Genomic DNA, 18,963 nt, shown 5'->3' with positions numbered 1-18,963 from the left:
ATTGAGTCGGCATTTTACCTCCTTGCTTGGGTTCTCTTTGCATTCTTCTCTGAGTAGACCTCTTAAGTTGTACTCTCCACTTGACTGCCTTCCATGGTATAGATAGTAGAATATGTAAATTACTAGCATTGTTGACACTAGTTCTCCATGAGTGTGGTTTTCCTCCTAGGGAAAATTGGAGAATAGCAGGAAATCTTTTTAGATTTCATTGTCACATCTGTGAAGTGATTTGAAGGATGATGAAGCATCTGCTATCAAATGAGTAGAGTTCAGGGAATTTTCTAAATATTTTAGTGTACACAGATCAATCCCCTGCCTCCACCCAATGAAGGTCGAAAGTATCTATAGTGCTGAGGTTAGAAACCCATTGTTAGGGTGTATGGGAACTGAGCTTCCTTCTAAAGACTTTTCTTGGGTTCTTCAGTAACTCATTCAGCTGTCTAGTTTGCATTATTTTTTCTGTTAGAAGTAATTTTTTATTCATGTCACTATATTTCTTAGATTCTCGGACCCATATAGAGGCTTAGAAGGGAATTCCTATCTCAAGAATGAGAAATTAGTCATAGTCGGTCTTGAAGTAAGGAGTACTGTTAGGAAGAAGAGCTTCCTCAGTGTGTAAGTTTCTCTCAGGAACAAGACATGCTCATGTTTTGGAAAAAAAATTTGAAGCAAATGTTTTTTCCTTTTTTATTTTTGAAGGCTCTTATGAATCACTTGATACTGTTCTCTTGATGCTCTCCAGATTACTCTTTCTATTTGGCAACATAGGCAACCACAACGTAAACCAGCATCAGATGTGGAGTTTTGAAGCTTTTTTTTTAAAAAAAAATTTATTTATTTATTATGTATACAGTGTTCTGCCTGCATGTAGGCCTGCATGCCAGAAGAGGGCCTCAGATCTCATTATAGATGGTTGTGAGCCACCATGTGGTTGCTGGGAATTGAACTTAGGACCTTTGGAGGAGTAGCCAGTGCTCTTAACCACTGAGCTATCTCTCCAGCCCAAATGTGTTTTTTTTTTTTTTTTGTTTGTTTGTTTTATGACAAGCTTTCACTGTGTTATCCAGGCCAGCCTCAAACTTACAGTCTTCCTGCATCTTTCCCCTGGGTGCTGGGATTGCAGGCATGAGGCATCATGCCTGGTAATAGGTGTAGTATTCCTGTTTTACATGTGTGTGAATCATCATCCTTTTACCTCTCCAATAAAGGATTGTTGTTGTTGTTAGTATTATTATCATTTTCTTTTTCCAGACAGGGTTTCTCTGTGTAGCCCCAGCTGTCTTGGAACTCCCTCTGTAGACCAGGCTGGCCTCAAACTCAGAATTTGCCTGCCTCTGTCTCTGAGTGCTGGGATTAAAGGCGTGTGTGTGCCACCAAGGCCTGGCTGTTATTTTTGTTATTGTTTTGAAACAGGGCCTTGCCTTGTACCCCTGGCTGGCTTGGAATTCACTATGTGGACCAGGCTGGCCATAAACTCAGAGATGCACCTGCCTCTGCCTCCTGAGTGCTGGGATTAAAGGAGTATACTACTGCTGCCTGCTTAATAAAGAACTCTTAATGCAAACATTCCTTACTCTACAGTTGAGAGAGAAAAATAAATTTGTTTTTTACAGCTAACCAAGATTCTTAGAAAGTTACAGTTGTTTTTCCTCAGGTTTCTAAAAAAGTTAATAATTAAGTTGTAATAGGATTTCCAGATGATAATTGAAAAAAGAAAAACCCTCAAAATTTTCTAAGGCTGGTAAATGGCTAGCAGTAAAGACCATCCAGGCTTATGTGTTTACATTGAGTGCTTAAGCGATGGAGCTTTTCCCAGTCCTCCATAGATAGCTGCAAATCATTACTGAGAGTCACTAAGTGCTCATTTTACTTACATAAGGCACTAATTCCTTCTGGGCAATTTGGGCAATAGTATGGCAGACCATGTCAGGTGTGATGTGGATAATATTTGAAAATTGACATCACAGAAAATAGTAATTGTCACTTTGTAAAGCATAACACTTTCTGGTTTGCATGCTTATTAAGGTGAATCATTAGCTAACTACAAGTTATGTCATTTAAGGAATCAAATTCATGTTTTTCAAATTTATATTCCAATAGTTGAGCTCTTTAGGAAGGTTGATATTTTGTTTCTTTTTCCTTTTCCTTTCTCCCTCTCTTGTAGAATCATGCCATTCCAGGCTGACCTTGAATTTGCATCCTTCTGCCTCAGCCTCCCTAAGTGGGTCCCAGGCATGTACCACTGCACCACGCTTTTCTTTTGTCCTACTTGTAAAGGTATGGGACATGTTGTTTTTAAGCCATATAAAAGCAGTCATAATGAGTGAATGGCCAATAATTTCCCAGGAGTGATTCAGTTCTTCAGTACATAGGCCTTAAACATTTCATTGCTTTAGACTCTTTATAATTCTAAGTAGCTGAAGTAAGTAATTTGAAATAAAATTACTAGTTTATGGTATTACTTGATTACAGATAGAAATACATAGTGGGCCTTTGTTTTTATTGAATTAGGCTAGTGGTAGTGACTACCTTGTTCTTCCTGGTATTTGTTCTCTTTGTTTTTTTGTCCAGCTTTTGTGGAAATGGTGAAAACTGTGCTCCTAAGAGATGCTTGGGAAGCTGACTGACAAATTGGAAGTGTAGTCTCCTCATTATCAGCCAGTGTCCCTTTATAAATACAATTTCTTTCTATAAAAATAGGTATTCATCTTTAGAGAGATACCAGAGTGAAAAAAGTGGAGAGACTAGAATATTTGGGAATCTTTGGGAATGAGGCAAGGCATGGGGTTGGGGGAGGAGCCTGTGTTCTGTCACCTAGCTCGCTCTTTGTGTCCCTCAGGGGAGTTCCCTAAAACAGAACTGCATTTCAGTCCCTGCTTTGAACCTTGTCATCGTCTTAGGCATGAGACCAATGTATCAGCCCCATAGTATGGAAGAGTAATAATCCTCTTTCACCTTACTACCTATTAGCTTTTGATTTTTTAAATCAAATGTTTACCAAGTTCTATTAATACTTAATATACTTACCAAGTTCTACATCCTGGAGGATGATTCAGTGTAGGAGAAACTTGTCTGGACTTCTTTCAATGATCTAATTAGTACATTTTTATCCTATTTCCCAAGTTTCAATTCTGACATTCTCCATATATACTGTTACTGTTTGTTTATGTCCTCACAGAAATTTATGTTTCCAAGTTTAGATTGATAACTTTCATTAGCATAAGTTTTAGTAAACTATTAACAAATTTTTAAACAAAATTAGACCTAACAAATTGGAAGTGAAGTAGTTATTAATTTGCCTTTATGGTGGTTTTACAAATCAGTTCCAATAAATTTACTAAGTAAATGTTTATGACATTATTTTGTTAAAATATAACTATAATCTAGTGTAGTTTCTTTAGCAATTTAAAATTTGCTTAGATTATATCATTTTTTTCTTGAAGCTTGAGCTACTTATTCAAAGTAACCTTACCCAAAGCATTTATAAAATTTATACTATGTTCAGATTTCTTCTGTGCTGTTCATTAAGTGATTCATATATACTCCTTTTCCTGTTAAGTTTCTTAGTGCAAGGATATTTCTACTTTCTAAAGTCTGAAGTTGGTTTGAGTATGTTAGTTAATTCCTAAAATGTATCTTATCCAAGCCTATACATTTGTCTTCTCAGGTCTTTGTACATCTTCATCCCAGGTTTAGGGTTTTGACCTTTTTCAGTGTTGGGATAAGACTGATACTTTCTTTTGCATTGTAACAATTCAGGATGAACAGATGATAGATAGCATCTAGTTGTTAGAAAGAATGATCTTATTTGATAGAGCACAGATAGTATTTTCTTTGTGAAATACATTTTTTTCTTTGACTGTGATTTCAGTTCTAGGTGTTCAGAGGTTTAGGACCTCCTTGTAGAATGGCCTGCTAATCTCCCTACTGGATTTGTGGAAGGGTTCACACATTTGAAAAATGGCTCACCATTAGCAAAGTGAAGAGTTAATGTACACAGAACAGATTCTATTGGTTTCCTACTGACTGATACTTTGGGGGTTTTGCAGAGTAACATTATTAGGTCATTGCTTATTTCAGCAGGCTAGTGTGTAGCTTACTGTTGAGGTGTTTAATTTGTTTCTTTTTGTTTTGAGATCCTTCAAGCATAGTGTTGGTTCTTGTGCCATCCATCGTTGTCTGTCCTCATTGGTTGATTGTTGTGTGTTAAACAGACATCCTTGGAGCTTCCTCTCCACACTCTGTGAATCCACTCATTAATCAATCACCAGTCACCTTTGGAGATGGGAAAATTACTTACCTGTATTTCTTTTTCTCAGAAAGCGTGCTCTGGAATGGATTCACAAATGAGCTACCCTCCTTCCCTCAAAGAGTAAGGTTTCTGCTTTACAGGATTTTTTTCCCTTGGGTTATTTTTCCTCTCATCTTTTGAATTTGAAAAGAACTGAGGGAAGGCACCTGAAGAAACCACTGACATACTCACTAGGGAGTTCCAGAGCTTGTCCCGCCCCTAGGGCGGTGTCCATGGCTCTTAAAGCTAGAAAGCTCATACTTGAAGTTGAAACAGGGGCTCAAAGAATCCATTTTCCCAGTGTACCTTCTGAAAGGATAAGTTTCAGGTAAGTAATTTTCTCTACTATGTGATATGCTTTATTCATACTTAGAAAAGAGTGTACAATTCCCGTCCTCCAGTCATGGAGACAGATGTTTGTGCATAGTCAGCTTCACAATTGCCCCGAAAGTATAACAACTTATAGAATAAAATATTTTCTCATGAGAATCATGCAATCAGAATTTATTTTAAATGAACAATTCAAAACTAAAGGTGCATTTTTGATCAGTATATTATGCTAGTACTATCGTTTCCTTTATTAATGAACGAAATCTTGAGAAATTAATTTTTAAATAAGAAGTATCTTGACTCAGTTTCCAAGCAGCATTTGACTTTCATATTTGTGTGTGTAGGCACACGCATTCATATACTTGTGTGCATGCATACATACATACACATCCAGGCTAAAAGTAAGATGAAATCAGCTATTCAGATTAGATGCAGTATCTCTGTATTGACTAGAATGGGTTGTTCAAATAATGTGAAAATACTTGTATAATTTAAAAATTATCATGAAAACATTATAAGCTGTTAATGAGTAAAATATTCAGTACTTGCATGTACTGAAAATTTAGTTTCTTTATTGCTATGAGCTATTTATCTTTATCTTTTAACTTTTATACTACTAAATGTGAGTTGGTCACAAAAAAATAACAGGTAGCAAAATACTAAACATTTGTTCCAATTGGTTTCCTATGTATACTCACATTTGCATTAAATTACATGATGATTCCAATATTTTAAAGTATTTCCAACATCTGTGCCTTTCTTCAGAAATACTTTAAAGTTAGCTGGAAGGTCATCTGTATGGTATAACCTCACATAAACACAGTTACACCCCTTGCTCTCTTGGCAAGGTTGTTACTTGAAAACAACTCCTCCTTGGAAGTGAGCAAGGACTTTTGAGTAGCAAATAACTGTCATGAAGCACCCAGGAATAGCAGTCTTTTGTAGGCATAAGGTTTACAGATAGTAGCCAAAAGGAGCAGCCGTTTCCAGAAGCAGGGAAAAGAGAATACAGTTGTATAAACCTGAAATAGTCCAGCTTTAAAAGAATTGAGACAGAGTACTTTGATCTTCTAGAATGTTATTTTTAGAATAGTGGCAAGGAAGCAGAATTTCCTTGTTTAAGGTGTTCATTTAATTGTTTTGCAGGAGACGGGCAGTTTTATCAAAATAACTTTGAAGTAGACATGAATATAGTACCAGTGAGTTGAGTCAGTAGGCTAGGCTGACTGAAATGTAGATTTGCCTTCATATAGTCTCCTTACAACTACCTGGCAAGTGTGGAAAATGGGGTCAATTGTACAGTCCTTATGGTCAGACAGTCCTCACTACTGTGCATAATACACCTTCTCTAAAGAAAAACCAAGTTATAAGAAAAACATACTGCATTATTTAACTCAAAGGCCAAGTTGAGGGCTAGCAAGATGAGCTTCTGAGCAGAAGTGCTTGCCAACAAGCCTGAACTCTGAAGGTGATCCTTGGACCTAAGGTAGATGGAGAGAGCTGACATTGCAGGCCATCCTGAATTTAATGACAGAGATGTCTGCATGCGGCCAGACATGCTGTGAGATTTACTACAGTCTCTGAACTGGAAGGATTCATAAAGCCAACAATCATCACCTACCACACAATGCCGCATGTGTGTGCACTTGGACGTGTATGTACATTAAAATATACCATGTCTAACTGCGTGCAGTCATCTTTGTCATTAAATTCAGAGAACAGACTAGTTCACAGCCTGTTCAATTCTAGGATACCAGCTATAAGAGAACTTTAATAATAGCTCTGTGGAAAGTTAATAGTTATTATATTGAGTGGCATTAGGAGATAATATAAACATTTAAATAAGAAAATTAAGAAATATGGTGCATTTTAGGAAAGTAAACGTAAATAAAGAGATTAGCACCCACAAATGAAATACTGAGATACATGGTGTGTTTTTTAAGAAGATAACAAAGAGAGTTTTATAAATTTGCACTGATCATTATATGTATGATAGTGTTTTCAATAAGATGAACAGGAAACTTAAAAACACCATAAAATTCCAACGGAATCTGCTTTCTCAGTTGTGAGACTAGAAGTTGGACTTATCAATAGTTGTAGACATAATGCCTAAGGCACAGTTGTGTGTACATGATGAGTATATATCTGACACCATTAGAAACACATTTTGGCAAAGCTTTAAAAATTAGGAAAATATGGACTGAGAAATGGCTCGGTGGTTAAGAGCACTGGCTACTCTTCCAGAGGACACAGTTTCAATTCTCAGCACCCAGTTGATGGCTTATACCCAACTGTAACTCCTGTTATCAACCTCTTCTGGCCTCTACAAGCACCAGGCATGCACGTGGTAAACAGACAGGCAGGCAAACACCCCCACACATAAAAAACAATTAAAATTTAAAAAGGAAACATAAAAGTAAAGAACAGCATTGCTGAAAGCTATATTAGAGGTATCTCAAATCTGCCATAGTTAATCTGTAATTAGTTATGGATATTACCTTTTGAATTTCATATTACTACATTAGGAAGCTATTTATTTTCTGAATCTTTGTTTTCTTTTTCTTTCTTTTTAAAAAATGTCTTTGTAATCTCTGCTATTTGAAGAGTAGCTGAACATTGACTATTTTGTGCTTGTACTCTGAGCTGGGGATTTCATGTCAGTGTAGGACAGTTGATTCATTCTTTTGTGAGTTCTGTTCACGTTGCATAAGGCACGTGTATCGGTCCTTTTCCTTAAAAAAATAATGGCCGTAAAAATCTCCCAAGCTTCAAGTATGGCTGACACATACATTTGCTCCTGAAGAGAGCTCAGCAGTGATAACCCCACTGAGATAGTTTCTGAAGTTTTCTTGAGTCGTAGTCTTGGGGTTTACCTTCAGTTATAGGCTGAGAGGATGTTTAACAATGCTTCTAACTTTAAGCTCTTGGTTTCCTTATTCTTGTATTGCTGGTGATTTTAAAGTTTCTGCAGTATGAAATAGTTTTTAACATCTTAAAATTCTGGTGATGTGTCATTTCTTTATTACCTTCCCAAATATACCTCTTTATGTTGAGGGCTCTTGGGAATTGATTCTTGCAGAGGCTTAAGCTGTGCTTTGCCTTTTGTGAGAACTGAAATTATTTGGTAAGCGCTTGCTTTCTTTTTAGCTTCTAATTTTTCCCTATTTTATTTTGTACATGATATTTGTTTCAAGGTCAAAGGTTCCGTTACAGTTACTATGATGAATCCCAGGGGGAGATTTATAGATCCATTGAACATCTAGATAAAATGGTAAGTCTTTCAGGTGTGGGGTTTTAATGCTCTAAAAATCTTTTAATTCTAGATTAGTGATTTGAGATTGACTATGTTAAAATATACAATGGGCTAACAGTTCTTTCCCTTTCTTGAATTAAAAGTACAAACTGCAGTGTGTCCTTGAATGGATAATTCCTCTAAGAACTTTCCTTTATCATACTTCTTTTTGATTAGTGAGAATATTTAAGAGCACTTAGATACAGATTCTAATTATATTTTTGGAGAAGTATTTGGTTGAAGGGGCAGTGGCATGTTAATGCTATATCTTGTGTTAAGCTGCAGTGGTAGGAGATGGTGGGATACGTGACTATAATTCCTTGATGGCCATCTGAAGTAACTTATTTTGAGTCTTTCTGAACTATGTTACTGTTCTTTGAAATTTATTAAATAACTTAGTTTAATTTTTAGATATGGTTTCTTAATAGGCCAGATTTATTCTTGTGATGCTGAAGATTTTCTGAAATACTTGATAAAGTATATAAACTAAAATCATAACTGTCTAATTGAAACACCAGTTTTTCAGTTATCACCTTTTTCCTCTGGAAGTAATGACCTTATAGCTCTTTCATTTTATGTTTTTGCTTTGCTGTGTATTAAATTCAGGGCTTTGCACATGGAGGACAAGTGTTCTCCTGCTAAACTGTGTTCCGGGTCTGATGACATAAGTTTATGATGACAGGTTTTAGTAATTTAGCAAACTTAAATTTTGTCTGCTGTACTGCAGGAATTTTTACAGCTACATCATTTTAATGTTTTTAAGTTTTTAAAGTTCCAGAAATATTTAGTTAGGAATTAATACCATATTCCAGATTTTTCAAAAACTTCCTAAAGTGAATTTAACCTTAGTGAAATTAATAACTTTAAAATGTTGTAATTTTGAGTTTTGGTGTATTTCTATAAAACCTCCTTTAAGTCTTGTTATGTATTGAATTGTATTTTCAATTTTCATTTATCATATTCAATTTGAACTTGAAATGTCTGTGGTCTTTAGCCTGTGTCTACTAAGGTATGTTGTTGGATTTTCTTTTACTCTAGCTCCATGTTGGAATGCCAAAATGTTGTTGTTGGTTTTTTTATTCCTACTCTTTGGGCTGTTTATTCCTTTGGGGGCTCACTACCCAGCTCCCAAATAAACCACACATGGAGGCGTAATCTTAATTATGAATGCCAGCCTTAGCTTGGCTTGTTTCTAGCCAGCTTTTCTTAACTTACCCATTTACCTTTTGCCTCTGGGCTTTTACCTTTTCTTATTTCTGTAAATCTTACTTTCACTCTTACTCCGTGGCTGACTGTGTGGCTGTGTGGCTGGCCCCTTGTTTCTTCTACTCCTTGCTCTCTTGCTCTTTCTTCTTTTCCTCTCAGATTTCTCCTTCTATTTATTCCCTCTGCCTACCAGCCCTGCCTTTCCTTTCTCCTGCCTCTGTATTGGCCATTCAGTTCTTTATTAGACCATCAGGTGTTTTAGACAGGCACAGTAACACAGCTTCACAGAGCTAAACAAAATGCAACATAAAAGAATGCAACATATCTTTGCATCATTAAATGTTCCACAGCATAAACAAATACAACACATTTTAAAATAATATTCTACAAAAAAGGAAACTACAGAAAGTACCTTAAGAAGACTGGATTACTTTTTATAAGTACAGATAATTTGCCTTTCTCCCCTTTTGTCTTTTGTTCTTTTTTTGTAGATATTTATATTAGTTTTTTTTTGGCTACTGGGCTTTCCAGTGTTGAATTTTATCTTGTTTTTCTAAATGTGACATTAAAAAAAAATACAATTCTTATTTTTTCTTGTATTGATAGTATTGATAGTTATACAGTTATTCTGGAAATATCTGTGGGGTATAACTCTTACCTCTACCTAAGTGGTTAGACTTTCAGTTTCCTTTCCCTGTTAAATTGTTCAGAGTGTAACCTGGGACCAGGACCTGAAAGTGATTTAAGGATGACAGGGTATGTGGAATGCATAAGCCTAAGGTAATTAATCACATTAATTACGTATATGTAATTTTTATAATTTTTAAAATTACATATATGGTCTACATTATATTTTAATTGTGCATTTCTGGTTTAGAGCACATAGGTATGTCTGGATGGTGGTAAACATTAACATTTTTTTGGGGGGGGTGCTGGAGAGATGACTCATCAGGTCCTGAGTTCAATTCCCAGCAACCACATGGTGGCTCACAACCATCTGTAATGGGATCTGAGTCACTCTTCTGATGTGCATGAAGACAGGTCACTCATATACATAAAGTAAATAAATATTTAAAAAACATTTGTTTTCTTTAAAAGTTATTTGAGAGGTAGGTCTAATTGTGTAGCTTTGTTTGGCTGGAAACGTACTATTTAACCCAGATTCACCTTGAACTCAGAGAATCCCTCTTGTGTTCTGGGATTCTAGGCATGAGTTACTGTACTTGGCTGGAGGCAAACATTTAAAAGTCAATGTTGTGTGGAGGGCAGATAGAAAGGAAGGCGGTCAGTGCCATTGTCAGAGAGAATGGAGGGAAGAAAGGGTAGTTAGGTCAGAGTGGTGAGGAAATCAAAGGACAAACGTTAGGAGTTGTGTTTAGGGGAACTAAGAGTGAGTGATGAGAGAAAAAGGCTTTTAACTAGCAGGGCACAAGAATATCAAGCTACAAACTTTGTAAGAGTAGTTTCAGAAGAATGGTTTAAGTTAGAAGCTAAATTGGAACAGAGACGTGTCAAATTGGCAAGAATGTCCTCTGTCAGTTGACTGACACAAGGGAACGGTGTTTGAGCGGTATCTGGCTTGGATGAGCTGATCCACTGAGCATAGTCAGAGAAGGACTCTTGTCTTTCCCCTTTTCTTCCACCTCTTATACTCTCCTTGGACAATAGCCATCCTTTATATAACAGTGATATAAAAGTATGTCTCTACTCATACCTAGCTTTGCATTCTAAATCAAGATGGAAGTTGAGATCATTTTAAAATCCCCAGTAGCATTAATCACTAAATCTTAATTTTTGACTCTCAAAATATTGTCACTCATGTGGTTTTCATTCCACACTTGTTCATTTCTTCTGTTCGTTTAGGAATGACTGTCTAGGGGCTGGGGTTTGGTAGCTCAGTAGTAGAGCATCATGTTTAGTGTGCACAGGCTCTGGTATGTGCCTTTGCCTCACAATTATCTATAAGGAAGAAGTGACCGTGTCGTGTGCATGTGAAGGTTTTCTTTTCATTACAGTTGTCTTCACTTGTTTATTGATGTTTATTGAACTACTCTAAAGTAATTTTATAGGCCAGGCTGACCTCAGATTTGCGGACCTCTGGCCTTAGCCTGATAGACATATGCCAGAACACCTCAACATCAGGCTCAAAAGGTGCTCTTTAGCATCAAACATGTGTGCGCGCGCGTGCGCGTGCCTTGTGTGTATGTCTAACAATTTGTATTTTATTTTATGAAACAGTATTTTTAGTGCCAAAACCAGTAAAAATATCTTGATCCAGGACTGTCCTCTCATACTCCTTATATATCAGGTACTAGCTTAGTATTTTCACTGGAATGTCACATAAACAATTTCCAAGTTCAACATGGCAACAGTTAAAACTTCTGATTTTTTTTTCTTGACAAAAGTCTGTTTTTACAGACTTTTATAAGTCATTTGATGGTGGTTTATACTTTCTCAGCTGCTATTGTCATTTTCAATCTCAAATAGCTGAAAATAAAGCCCAAATAGATTTCCCCAAACCCCCCTAGACAAGGTTTCTGTCTGTAGTCCTGGCTGTCCTGAAACTTGCTCTGTAGACCAGGCTGGCCTCAAACTCACAGAGATCCCCCTGCCTCTGCCTTCTGAGTGCTTGGATTAAAGACGTGTTCCACCACTGCTGGGCCCCCAACAGATTTGTGAAAACTCAAATCACATTGTGTTATTCTTCTGGCCCATATCTATAATATTGTCCTATTTCAGTAAAATCCTTGTGTTTACATAGAAAAACCTAAAGGGATCAACAAGCTTTGCAAGCCTTCTTCCACGTGGTTCCCTTTGCTGTGGACAGACTGTTGGTTGATACTGCCCCATGTGTCCAGTGTCTGTCTTCTCCTTTGTACTTAACTGTTTCACTTACATACCTCAAACAGGGTCCACCTATATATAGCTTTGACTAGCCTTGAACTCACAAAGATCCACCTGCTTCTGCTTCTTGCTTCCCCAGCACTGGGATTAAAGGCATGCCCACCAAGCCTGGTTTCTTATCTAGCTCCTAACCAATTCAGTAGGGTCTGCTGGCCCCTTGTTCAGTTTTCATTCTACACTGACCCTTCTGGTGTTTGGTCCCTAACTACCTTAGTCTGCTTCACTGTTAACTTGTAAGAACCATATTTTCTGTCAGCCAAGCACTTCAATTTTTTCTCTAATGTATTCAAAGGGCCTAGAATAGTGATTGGATCATAAAAACTCAAGTGTTTTTAAAATGAATGAATATAATAATCTTCCTATATACACAGCTAAAAATATGAACACACTAATATAAAAGTGAGATAAAGGGAAAGTAATTTATAATAAATTAATGTCTTAAATCTCAGTGTTCAGAAACAGCTATGTTAGAAGACACAATGAAGTAGTAGGATCCATGTATATATATAGTATCAGTAAAACAGCAGTAAACACAGACTCCTACATGGCCATTGCCTTTGTTCCTTAAATTACTATGTGGCATTGCTGGGTGGCTTGAATTTTTTCCCCCAAAAGGGGAATAATTCTTAGTAAATAAATAAAACTTTTAAATAAAAGAAACTATAATATTCCCTCACTTTAGATGACGATTTCATCCATGGGAAAATCATTCTTTATTAAAACCTTGGAAAACTGTTTTCTTCTTCTTATACAAGGTGGAAATGGTACAGGTAATTAGAAGTTCTACCTAAATTACATATCAAAAGTCTTATGGGTGGAAAACAATTAATTGTGTATGGAATTTTCCTATATCAGCATCCTTAGAGCCTACCAAACCTCAAAATATATTGGTGTTGGGGACAGCCAAAAATTTGTGCATCCTATTTGCTTGTAGTCTTCCTATGAACAGTTGTATCAGCTTGCCTGGCTTATTTCTATTTTTAATACTTACTGCTATGTATACTTATCATTTCTTGATTTTGTTCGGTGACTGTATCTCATCCATCCATCCATGCATCCATCCATCTATCCATCCATCCATCCATCCATCCATCCATCCATCCATCCATCCATCCACTATAATCTATATATCTGTATTGTAATTCACAGTAAAAGTTGATGTGAAGTACAGAGTATACTGATATAATTTACGTGATTTTGAAGTTCACTCTGTTGGGTGTACAGAAAGCAGATTCTACAAGATCATGGGTAGCAAACAGCAGGCCATTTGGCAGTGTTTAGGGGGAAACATGATAATTTAGAGATGGTGGCAGTGGACTTGGGAAGAAATGGATCAAATTAAGATACTTATAAGCCAGAGGTAATATTAATAACCTTTGCTAATAGGCTCTTCACTAGCTGCAGCTCAGGGAGGTGTGAGTTTGGGAAGTCTTGTCATACTGATGATGGTAAGGCTGCAGGCCAAGAAGAGATTGCCCGTGGTAGGAATAGTTAAACAACCCTGTCATTACACTGAAGTCATCCATGGGACCCTGAGAATAGAGCTGTCCATACCCTCCCCTTCTGTAGCCTCAGAGCTTCAGCATCTTTCTCACTGTGACTATTGGTGAGTTTGTGTTAACTCTCTGGTCTGCTGACATAGATCATGGGCAGGCTTCTTAGAACTTTGCCTGTTTAGCTCTGGAAGGAACATTTTGTTAATTACATGAGTGGCTGTATATAGAGAACCAGTAAACCCAGGCTGATTGCTAAGACCTCCCCAGATTTCCTTCCTTTAGATGGCAGATTACCAAAACTTTACTTGAGACTTTTGTTTAAAAAAACATGGAATTGGCCGGGCGGTGGTGGCGCACGCCTTTAATCCCAGCACTTGGGAGGCAGAGGCAGGCGGATCTCTGTGAGTTCGAGGCCAGCCTGGGCTACAGAGTGAGTCCCAGGAAAGGCGCAAAGCTACACAGAGAAACCCTGTCTCGAAAAACCAAAAAAAAAAAAAAAAAAAACATGGAATAGAACTTCAAAATAAATAGGGTATTTGTTGTATGTTAGTGTGTCTGAACTTAGTATTTGCAGTAATGTTTTACTTGGATTGATTTTGTGGTGCACTTGTTGAAGTATATTTCTATGTAGAATTTTAAAGAGGCTCATAAATGTCTTATCTTTATTACCATATTTGATTTATAAGCTAATTCTTAGATTATATGAATAAAAAATAATGGTTAGCTCTCAATAAACTCAAGTGGCTTTTTGCATATAAAAATGTTAGTAATTTTGAGTATACTGAAAGTTGAGTGTCAGTGATCTGAGACTTTTTACTTGTTTGACACCACAAGTCAGAAGTGCACACTTGCTTTCATGTGACAGGTCACAGTTAAAGGTGTCACCCAAGGCAATGAAATGGATAAAGCATACGTGAAGTATTATTGAATTTTGTGCTTAGGACTTTGGTCTCATCCCCAAGATTTTTTATTTGCATACAAATACTCAAAAATCTACCGGAAACAAATCCAAGACATTTCTGTTGTCAAGTATTGATTAAAGGATGTTCAACCTATAAGAGCTATCCGTTTTCAAAATCAGTAGGCTAAAAAATCTGTAAGAGTTTGAATTATATCTGTACAAAATTATTGATGTAGTCAAGTTTGGGTTTGATTTTTAGTTGGAAAAATCTTAATATTGCTATTAAAATGTTAGAAAGTAAGCTATTTTTAAGATGCAAAAGAACATACCTGTTCTTTCTGAAAATATTCTTAGCTCTAACTTGAATGTGTGGGAAACTAATGTGAAAAACACAGAAAGGTAAATGTTTATAGGAAAATTATGTCTTATTAGTGTTATAGTTGAGAAAATAACTATAGTATAGAATATGTAGAATTTGAAAGTCTTATGATTTTATTGGCTTTCTTTTTTTGGTAAAAAAATATTTTGTAACTTCATTGTTTATACTGACAAATCGAATGTATTTTAAGACACTGATCATGTAAATTTTTGATTTTTGAAATATTAGCCATATTTACATGTGTTTTCCATATGTAGTATGTAGTATTTTTACTATGCTACTTTTTAGGAGTATACCCTTTTACTATGCTAACTTAGGGGGTTTCATTACTGACATCAGCAAATTATTTGGCAGGGAGAATCTGAAAATATCATCGCAGCCATTCAGTTGATTACTTTATTAATAACTTTGTTTAATTTGAATATTAGCTACTTTCTTTTCTTCCTACTATTTTTTTTAACCTTTTTAGAGCTTTATTGGGGGTGAGAAAGGAAGAGAGAGAGAGAGAGAGAGAGAGAGAGAGAGAGAGAGAGAGAGAGAGAGAGAGAGAGAGGAGAGACAGACGGAAGGAGCGGAAAGGAAAGAGAGCTTCTTCCTACTATTTTGAAAGGAGAAATGGTTAGAATTTACTAAGTCATGCTTCTTTCTCTTGAATTTATACCATGTCTACTTTATTAGGTTTGGTAGCATTCTATGTAAGGTAGCCACTTATTAATGCATTGACTCTTAACACTGCTACCTTAGGATAAGAGTTGTTTTGTTTTGAGCATAGAATTATTTATACTGTTAAAATTTTTATCTTGATTTCTCTTTAGGAAACTCAGACATTTCCTTTTCCCTAACGTGTATCCATCTTCAAATGAATGGATTACAGTTCTGATGCTTGATGATGTGCTCATTAATTATGTGGTCATTATTAAAAAGGCATGGTTCTTCTTATTTATAAATGCATATAAAACATATGTTAGTCTTTTTGTTTGCTATTTGAATAAGATTTACTTCTGTGTTGTAACAATAGCTATTTTGTTTAATGCAGATAATTTTATTTTGTTTTAAACAATTGGGAAGGTAGTTATCCGAGTTCTGAATTTACAGATCTTTGAGAATCGCCCGCTCAGTTTTAGATTGACCCTTGGGATGTAACATCACAGGTTCTTCTCCATTGCTTAGAGAGTCAGCAGAATGATAATTCAACACATACCCCCAAAGTTAGGAACTTGGCATGTATTCTGCAGAGTTCTAGCTAAAACTGCTAAATTAGGTAGTATTTCCATACTCGAGGGATAGATAGGCTTTGGTGTTTCCAATATCTCTTTCTAACTTGAAGCTGAAATAAGTGTTGAATCATTTCATTGCATATGGGGTTTATGTAAATAATCAAGTTTTTAAGTTTATGGGGCCCTAGGGTACTTTCTGTTGCCTGGTCTTTAGACTCACTAATCATATCTTCTAGGGTTGTTGAGAATAGTTAAGTTACCTAGGCATATTTGGGAAGCATTTTGTTTTTCATCATCTTAGAGTTTGGATAATAGCATTGAATTAGCATTTTTTGTCTTTTTTTGAATTTTAGTACCAGTAATTTTACACTTATCATCAAGTATATGTGACATATATGTCATTATTATGTACTAGTCAGTGGATGTCCCATTTCATAATCTTATCCTTATGCTTTTATTTATGTATCTCATAACTTTTCTGTGTTGAGAGGTTCACTCATGAGAAAAGCTCCTATTCCCCTATCTTCTCTTTATAAAGACATGCCATTAGATCATCGTGTTTGTCAGAGGGTTTAACGGGATGGAATCAGTTTCTATCTAATAGGCACTTAATACACTTAAAGAATTAAAATTTTAACACACTTTATCTCTTGACTTCCACTTTTTCATGTTGTATTTTCCAGTTAATCTTTATGAGTAAGCCAGTTAAATCTTTATTTTGAGCTCCTGTTTAGTAGTGTCTTCTCTACATTTGTAGTTTTTATCTCTTCTTTTAAGGGTTTCTTGGCCAGTTACTTAGAATTCGTTGCTTTAAATGTAATTCATTTTCTTCTCTTAGAATTCATATCAGTATAAGTATGATACTTGTTCCAAATGTGCTTGGAGATTTTATTACTAAAATGTGTGTTGGAACTTTTCATCCTAGAGTTTATTAAAGTAGATTCTGTTTATGGGTAGCTGTCCTAGCCTTTGTTCAGGAGCACTAAACTTCTCATACTGTGTATACCAGTTGTAGTTACATCGATGTTTGATGAATCATTAATGTAATTCTTTTTATACTATGATACAGCCAATGATTATTGGGGCAGAACCTAGGATTAGGAACTTTTTATGCCCATTTTCATGCATAGGAAAGTTATATCTTGACTATCCATATTTCTGGAAGAGAGTTATAATTCCATCTTAGTATTACTACTTACTGGTTTAGAATTACACTGTTTCTTTGCATCCTATTGTCTATATTAAGTTTAACTTTTAATATTTCTTTAAGCTTGTACCAAATGTTGTTATTGCCCTGAAAAAGTCCCCTGCTTGTCAGGAGAAAACCAATATAGCTTTAAAAACTAGTTATAGATTGGCTAATTAATATATAGGCAAAGTGATTCTATACTTGTATTCTTAAGTCTTATTCTAGATTGGATAATGATTATGGAAGATGTAGGCATTTTGAAACTTGTATAGTTAAGGTTTTGAAATTTCCACTGTAAAGCTTTATGTCATTATTAACAGCTGCCATTTTCCAGATGACTTCATTAGAGTCGTTTGTCCTGTTATTCTCTGTGCTTTTAGACTGTTAAGACATGAATAGACTTTGGCAATCACATAGAATTTGTCAGTTAAGACCACTTACATTTCTCTCAGACATTTATCTAGTATATTAAATACAAATATAAAATGGAGTTGATATGAATAAAATAATATATTGTTGAGTGTCCAAATTAGTTAGATTGCCTGCTTCAATGAACAAAGTTGCTCTGTTTTAGTGGATTAAAAATATATTCTGTGGACTGATGAAATGACTCAGTGGGTAAAGATGCTCACTATCCAGCCTGCCCACCCAAGTTCAGTCCCTAGAACCCATGTGGTGGAAGGAGAGAACTGACTCCCACAACTTGTCCCTGATCTCTAACTCATGCCATGGCAAGTGAATGGCTGTAGTTTCTTATCTGTGCATGTGTGCATACACACAAGTAAATATCAAACAATTAAAATATATTAATGCTTTTGGAGACAGCAAAATTTAGTATGAGCAAGTGTTCAGTTTGTGGTGGTTTGTTTAGCAGTACTCTAAAATTACTTTATTATTATCTTCAAAGACACTGGTTTAAAATAGTGAAAAGCTTTCCTTCTTAGAACTGGCTTATAACAACCTGTCTGTCATTCAACTCATCATCAGCCTTAGGAATGTTGAAATAAACTATGTTAAGTATTTTCTTAAATGGTATTTTATCAGATACCTACATAACCTCTGACTGTTTAAAATGTTACTCAGCTACAAATTAAGCTTACAGCTTTAAACAGCTTTAAATCAAATTTAGTTTCAGATTTTTTTTGTGTGTGTGAAAATTTCACAGATTTGCTTTTGTAACTATATTCTTTATGTAGGGAAAATATAATATTGTGAAATGTGTTGTGAGGTAAATGTCAACTGGTAAAGGTGATTTGCAAGTATCCAAACTTAGAAAAAAACCTGGAGTTTCTTCTGCCAGTGATTAACTGTTATGAGATTACATTTTATGAATGATTTTGATATTTTCCAAGGATCGTTTAATGTATTTTGTCTATTTTTAATTGAGAAATTTATAAGTAAATTTAAAATGTAATTAAATAATAAATTTGTCTTCTTTTCTTTCTCTTTTCTTTTTTTTAGGGTATGAGTATTATAGAACAATTAGATCCTGTATCTTTTAGCAATTATTTGAAGAAATACCATAATACTATATGTGGAAGACATCCCATTGGGGTGTTATTAAATGTGAGTATCCTTAGGAAGCCTTGACCTTTAACATCTGTTGCTGTCTTATTTCAGAATATCTGAAAGGTTACATTTCAGTACATTGATAACATCATTGGCTTTGTGTACATAGCATCAGTTTCTTCCTGGTAACTTTTAACATAATTATAGGTTTATATTATTTTGTTTATTTGAATAAATTTATCACTGGGA

General features: G+C 35.5%; 1 protein-coding gene across 4 annotated transcripts in view; it reads left to right on the top strand.

Moving 5' to 3' along the window:
• Window positions 1-18,963, top strand: part of Memo1 (mediator of cell motility 1) — a 102,058-nt gene that overhangs the window by 81,247 nt on the left and 1,848 nt on the right. For all 4 annotated transcript variants that reach the window (XM_076558679.1, XM_076558682.1, XM_076558681.1 and 1 more), the window contains 2 exons: window positions 7,816-7,892; window positions 18,667-18,771. In XM_076558679.1, the coding sequence (XP_076414794.1) occupies window positions 7,816-7,892; window positions 18,667-18,771 (182 nt within the window). The remainder of the gene's footprint in view (window positions 1-7,815; window positions 7,893-18,666; window positions 18,772-18,963) is intronic.

The sequence above is a fragment of the Peromyscus maniculatus genome, chromosome 22, assembly GCF_049852395.1.
Source record: "Peromyscus maniculatus bairdii isolate BWxNUB_F1_BW_parent chromosome 22, HU_Pman_BW_mat_3.1, whole genome shotgun sequence".
Classification (NCBI taxonomy): domain Eukaryota; kingdom Metazoa; phylum Chordata; class Mammalia; order Rodentia; family Cricetidae; genus Peromyscus; species Peromyscus maniculatus.
This window is presented reverse-complemented; position numbering and strand designations above follow the sequence as displayed.